Source organism: Opisthorchis viverrini, assembly GCF_000715545.1.
Source record: "Opisthorchis viverrini unplaced genomic scaffold opera_v5_1, whole genome shotgun sequence".
NCBI classification, from domain to species: Eukaryota; Metazoa; Platyhelminthes; class Trematoda; order Opisthorchiida; family Opisthorchiidae; genus Opisthorchis; species Opisthorchis viverrini.
Genome location: NW_008751657.1, coordinates 1,316,622 through 1,323,829, shown reverse-complemented (window position 1 = coordinate 1,323,829; position 7,208 = coordinate 1,316,622). Strand labels below are relative to the sequence as shown.

At 41.0% G+C, this 7,208-nt stretch overlaps 1 protein-coding gene across 1 annotated transcript in view; it reads left to right on the top strand.

Annotated features, from left to right (window-relative positions):
* Positions 1 to 606: 606 nt before the first annotated feature.
* T265_00015 (hypothetical protein) overlaps positions 607 to 7,208 on the top strand; it is a gene marked incomplete at both ends in the record, with an annotated part of 29,335 nt that continues 22,733 nt past the window's right edge. The window contains one exon of the mRNA XM_009163672.1: positions 607 to 2,250. Within this exon, the coding sequence (XP_009161936.1) occupies positions 628 to 2,250 (1,623 nt within the window). The remainder of the gene's footprint in view (positions 2,251 to 7,208) is intronic.

Genomic DNA, 7,208 nt, shown 5'->3' with positions numbered 1-7,208 from the left:
GTGGGCGTACCCCACCGACACCGGAGAGCAGTCTATTGCAGCCTGACAATTGATTGAGAGTATGTGGGCGTACCACAAAATCGGAATACGGTCTCATAGAGCTTTCTACACATAGTGGAAACAACACGGATTAACTCAATAAACAGACTGAACGGAGGAAGACTTCGTTCGCCGGTTTGCAGAAGCAAAAAGAAGCAGTACATTACAAATGTACATGTGTCGCGATATTTCAAATGTCGTAGCGACTGAAACATGAGGCGGCCTGGTGCAGCACATTCAGTTGCCTGAGAACATCATAAACGAGAGATTCAGCTGGGGTCCAGGTGAGTCTCTCGAAAGAACCAAATTAGTTTGCAGATGAGTGCATATTCGCAAAAAGAAACCAATTTCGAAAGTGCCGCGTTTAAGTTTCCCTACCGCACTACAATTAGCCTTTTGCAAGCAACAACGACAAATAAATGGCAAACAAACGGAATTAAGGGGCATAAAGAGTGTTTTCGACACTTCTGCCGTAAATATGAGCTCTCGAGCACCACCGAACTTCAACGGAAACTGAACACATAAAATTTTTATTAAAATCGTAGAACAATGTAAATATGACCTTGAGGGGAATATGAATTTGGCTTGATGGACCCGACCAAGACGAAGGATTCGAAGATGATGGCTGTAAGCCCACCAGAAATGAAGCTGAACAACGTGCAACTTGTACCAGAACACCCAGAAAGCTTTGTTGGGGGTTCGACCTCATTTGATGCGTACCCACTGGAAAGTTCTTCCGATTTCCTAAGCAACGAGAATGGAGTGGTATTCATGCCACTCACCCCTACTGATTTGCCGCTTTCTTTTCAAAATATTCAACCGAGGATGCGACGCTCAACTCATTTCAGTGATCAAATCGCCCAGCAACCGATTTGCCATGGGTTCTTCTTCCCATACTCTTCAACAGAGAACGCCCCGGAGAGGACTTTTGATGCACAATCCATTATTCCTCAGACCTGCGCAACAGCGAGCATGCCAATTCAGAGCGATGAACAACATTTCTTGACAGCTTCACGAACAGCTGGCCTTCCTAATACTCCAGACAACGAACTGCAGTTACTGCTATTGCAAAAGCTTATCGCCCTCCAACTGGCTAGTCATCTATCCAGTGCAAATCCAAACGGACAAGAAATTGACGACTCCGCCCTTCCGTACAATCCACCATTAGAGGTTCCTCCGACATTTCCTCCGGACAATCTTACTGCAATCCCGCTCACTCAGCTAGAACAAAACATGTCTACGTACCTAATACCCGTTGAAGCAACACTTCATGACAATCGTGGGTTAGCACTACATGTCACACCAAGAAGTGACATCCCTGACGCTACTTCCAGTCCAGGTTTGAAAATGGAGTGTCCAACAGATCAGCTCGTATTGTATCCATATTCAACCAAACAGGCTCCTATCAGTAACCAGGACGCTTCTCCGGATACAGCGACATTTGATGGGCAGCAAGCTGCGCCTGCACAAACCCTAACAATGACCGATATTAAGAACTGTATTCGTAGAGGTTCGTTGGAACTTCCTTTGGATAATAACGATGAAATTGTCAATAGTATCAAGGGGCACAAAAAGCCAGGATTTGTTCTTCTTAGTATACGGCATGAAAAAGTGGCTTCTGAAGACAAAACATCTACGCAAACTACGCCTCTTAAGGCTGCAGCGGGAGTAAATTTTCGATTGCCAGATTTTCGCCACTCCAGTGAAAGACCTAGTACGTCTAGTGTGGCACAAGCTTCAAGACGCGCAAATAAGCGACGGCAAAGACTACTACGAGCTGATACTGACCCTCAGAGACGTTCCTTAAGGAAGACTCCACGACTAAACTCCAAAGTTTTGGACGACGTGCAACAGCCTTCAGGGGTTAGCGTTGAACAAGCCGCACTAACTACCATATCGCGCTTCCGTGTCAGCAGATTCGCGGACAAGAAACAAGTTTGGCTTGCTCCATCTGGAACTGGCTGCTTCACAGTGCATGACCTCTGGACAACGAAATTGCCCGATTACGTGATGAAAAAAATTAAACAGCTTGAAAAGGGGATTGAACACGATCAAGCAGATGCCTCAGTGACGGAAAAGAACTATTTTGATAGTGGTGCTGTGCCAAATACATGCTGCACAATGTGCCAATCCACACAACGTGAGTCTTCGCACTGTCCGTTTGTGAAGTGGATGAGAACTAATTGGAAGTATTTTCTCTGGCGCGTGTAGTTCACTGGTTCTTGCAAATTTTTAATGTCATAATTCGAAAGAATTGAACAGTGGGCTCAATAAGAGACGCTTAATTCAGGCTGGGAATAGTCCTCAAATATATATACATATATATCTACATACTACGAATTCCAGAGTTCTCTTGGTTCAAAACTTAGCACTAATAGTCGTTGGCTTCGGTTCATTCCACAGAGCTTAACAGATAATTTTGGCAGGGCGTGTCCAAAGTTCGTTCTCCCCTGATAGCCACTTTGCAGCAAGACTTTTGAAGCAGCCTGTAAAAGTGTTAGGGGTCAAAGTACGGGATATTGAAACATTCCAAAGATTGTGTGATAAAATCGACAGCTGTGTTTCCTACAGGATGCATCTCGCTGCAAAAGATGAAAAAATGCCGTGGATAAAATAAATAAAAAATAAACCATGACGAACTCTCGGTGGTAATAGCATTAGCAAGGATAGTAAAGCTTTGGTGAGCAAAGAAAGGAAGGATAAGATTACCGCAGGTTATTTTGTTCACTTGAAGTTGATTCATTATCCTTAATCACTTAAAGAACCTTTGAATGTACACGCCATCCTTTTAAATTTATCACAAGTGAAACAATAATCATCTGTTTTAAGTGGAATCACGAAGTTAGTTTATTTTTTGTTACATGGAGCTTCAATAGGTTTTTCTTCAACATGCTGAGGGAAACGTGCGTTGTACAAGCGGATATGATAATACAAATTCACTCACCTGAATGTCTCAGCGAAATCAGCACGAGTCGAATAAATACGTTGTGTATTAATCATTTTTACTATAACATAGACCACAAAATATTAACTTTCCAGAGAACAATGGTTTAAAAAATTTAGTGTTTCTCGCTGGCGGGCTTTTAGCTTAGCATTCTTGAATTTGTGACAGAACATGTTTCAGGTGACGCACTTTGGGCAGAACACTGTCACTGATTCATTCAGATAACCACTGCTCATTGTCATGTTTCAAGCTTTCCACCTAACATACCAAAACAATGTTTCGTTAGAAAAACATGCGTAGGATGTACGTATGCAAACATCTATAATACATGGCCTGTCAAACGTGCTGATGACTAAAATGGGATAGAATCGAACAGAGGATAGAAACTAGTTGGTAAAAATTGTATACATTTTTATTATGCACGGGTAAAGTACGAGAAAGTACGCGCTCAAATGAAGATGCCTCGTCGGATAGCACAAAATGTCATTGAAGTATCTACGCAAGGCAACAAGAGAACCCGTTTTACTATATAGCAGTTTTCTGTCTTTCTTTGAATTGAATCAAAGGCACGCTCGCTCAGGCATCTTTTGACATTCCAGTCACATAGTGTAAACCGTCCAATTTTGCGATACCTAAACCGGTAGGATTTAACTTTGTATGTGAATGAACGGCTAAATAATACTCATATAGGAACCTCATCCCAAAATTCTAGCGTTATTTTCAGTTTATACATAGCTTTGTTCCTAATCTGCAACTCATCTCTCCCGGATTAATGGAACGCAATTATTTTTGTTGAGTTTTCTCGGACGTTCGTCTGTGGCAAAAGATACAAGGGTAATTTGGTGGGCCTCAAAACATGGCTTCTCAGGATATGTAATTGGGACAAAGATGCCATACATGGAGGTAGAAATGTTTGCGAAAAATGGGGTTAAAGACCTGCGACCATAGCCTAATGATTTAGCAGTTGAAACTTTTCGCAAATAGTTCCGACTTGCCGAATCCACCAACCAGTGTACCTGCTGCTACCTATTTTGCATTGCCCAAATCAACCTACCCATATAGTTCAAAGTAGGCTTACTGCGGGTTCCTTGGACTATTTTCCTCAGTGGCCGCTATTGTACAATACACAAAACCAAGAGTGGTCTGCAGTGACGAGCTACACAACAGAAAGAGGTTTCATTGTAAGGTACTCACATCTCGTTGCAGCTTTTATGATAAACATATTCATCACAACATGCAAGTGGATATCTGTTTTTGACAAAAGTTGTCATTAGGGTTTGAATCAGTGAGTTGGAAGCGCCTACATTGTAGTGCATTATTTAACAGGATGTCAAAAGCCACAAAGTTAATTTTACATCCCAGCACAACTGCAATGGCTGCATTCCAAGCAGCATTCACCCATAGCTTACAGCATAGAAGTCATTTCTTTGCTTTGATTGTTACACATTGATGGTAATGATTTGGTTGCCTACTGCAGTATTGTATACTTCCGCCTATGACATACGCAATATACACTTTAAAATAGGTTTCCAAAGTCGATTTTCTGGCTCCTGCAACGTGGACACTTTCACCAATATATTGTAGACATTATACGGTTCTATAAAAACGGTGGTAACAGAAAACTGGATACTATCTTCAGGGAGTATCAAACAAAAATATATGATGTAATTTTGGTATTTTACTTTAGTTTATTAAGGTCACTGGCATATATGTAGTGCAGAATTGCTAGCAGGTACCTGTCAGCAAAGGCATACATATCTATTGATAATTACACGCGAAGGAAGTGTATATAGGATTTTACTAGACTGTAGCTTGTTTCTCAGAAGAGCACACTGCTTTTAAATCTCGTTGTTGGTATATCTGGTTGGGTACTTTTAATATACATAAGGATATGGTACATACAACTGATTGTATTCATTACAGGACAGCAATGGATGTAATACGATATCTTCAGTGGTGCGCCTGTCTAATCATGCGGAAAAACTAAACTTTTATGCAGTGATAGGATGTCTGAAAATAGCGTTTTTTATTAAGGATATGTGTGAGCGGATTCAAGAGTCATTTCAAAAGAAGTGTAATTCTCTGTAATCATCCTCTATGGATAAAATGTTTGCTTTTGTGTCTGCCTTATCTGATACCGTAACTACACATTTAATCAACGACAGCAACACAAGACCTCTTCATAGAATGAATGGATTTTATTCTGGTTAGTGATCGATGGCATTTCAATTTTACATCATAAGTTATGTAGGAAGATTGAAGATCAAACTCTTAGTTTTAACTTTTATGTGGGGAAAAATAATACTGCTAGGCCAACGAGAATCACTTCTAGTGTTGGAAAAAATGTTTTATTGGACAGAGGGGCGCTTTCGCCATGCTTGCAGTTTAATATGAGCAACCTCAGCCTACTTTTTCCTTTCATTCTCAGATATGGTCCTTCCCCCTAAAGTACTTGCGCTGCCTTCACGGGTTTTGTAAATTAGTATTTTGGGTTGCCAACCTATAGCTTACCATTAAGAAATGGCCATTACAGACATGACCGAGGAGACATAATCGACTAAATGGATGAAGAACGTGTGGGTTGCATGTGGCCACTTTTTAAGATGGATTCTACCGGTATATTTGGATCATCTACCTCAGCGGGTAGTATACCAGGTATTGCAGTGTTAACACAATTAAGATACAGGCACCGAAGTACACTTTCGTAGTACACTTCGTAGTTTTCGTCCTACTTCAGTGAGTAAGCACCCTTCTTAGTTGGTTATTGAAGTAATCGGAAACTGTAACTTACAGTGAACGAAAAAGTTTGCTGCGTCTTTTTTGTCGCTCCTCTTGATCACCCCTTCCCAGGTACAATGATCGAGCTATTCAAAGCGGTTGCAAGAAACCAGCTATTCCACTGGTCAACATCAATTTCGAGTTTCTGTTCCCGGGAAAAAACAAGCCCGTTTGGCCGAAATGTTGCGTCCAAGTTTTTTTTCTTGAGGTTGATTGCACGTACGTACTTAGAGTCGTTGGAAGTAAGGCTTAGTTTGGGTTCACAATTCAAGTCACTGTATGTACGATTTGATGCACACTTCTGCACAGCTCAATCATTTTACTTTTTTGCTAAAATGCTCTTAGTAGGAAAAGAGCATTTTCCTATCGGGAGCATATGCAAGTGCAATGTTAACTGTAGTGTTGCCTTGTGCCGATCTCGTTCAGAAGGTGAGGCTCGTGTTCTGCTCTACATTAGGTCTGCGGGATACGCAGCGGCAGTTCTTGATGATTCAGCGCCGTTAGTGCACAGTTCAGGTCAGTAAGCGATAAGTTTGTGAAATTGTGTAAAACGGCTGCATGTAGGTTGTTTCCTAAGCCACACGGTTTGAAACTCAGACTGTTTCTGTGGAGTTTTATGAAGATACATTCAGAATTCGAACATAGCAGCACTACCTCTGGGTAATTTACAACCAGATATCTAAGCAAACAACCTCGGTGGAACTTTTTATCTCAGATGTGGTTTATTTTGTCTAGTTTGGAAAAATGCATTTGGTGTTCCTGACTTAAATGAGCGTGCCTTCCTGACGGCCATAGGAAGTCTCTTATAAAAAGTGCCACTGCCACCAAAATGATTTCCATAATATACCTTTTGGAATTAATGGGCTGTTCAAGCAGTTTGCACTCTCTAGGACTGTAAAATCCGTTTGAATTTTCTAAAATAAATTTCTTGGTCTATTTAACAAAAAAGTACGATGGGCAAAAACATAACAGACATTTGAAATGATCTTTTGCCATGAATGAATGAATGAATGACGGACTTAAGATGTGTAGTTCTGTCGAGTCTTAACTAGACCAATTCATTGATGACTAATGTCGAGGATATTTCATAAAATCAGTTCGTGACGTTGCAAAGCATCCATTTTATGTACTCCTTTCCTCGTCACTAGACAAATCCTATACACTGATCCACCTCGAGACTACAGCGAATAGTTTATATATATATATATATGTATATGTATATATATATCGAAAAATAAAAAGTAAAAGCATCCATCTGTAACATCCTTTCTGTGCCCCATGGCCATCCCACCCGAAGGCAGCACGAGGGCTGGGTTACTGTCAGGTTGATCAGGCCTAGACATGGGAAGTCGAGAGGCAGATGTCGGTTTTGAACCACGAACCTCCGGTTCAGTAAATTTGCGCTCTAACCACTGGGCTATCTCCCCCATACATACATATATATATA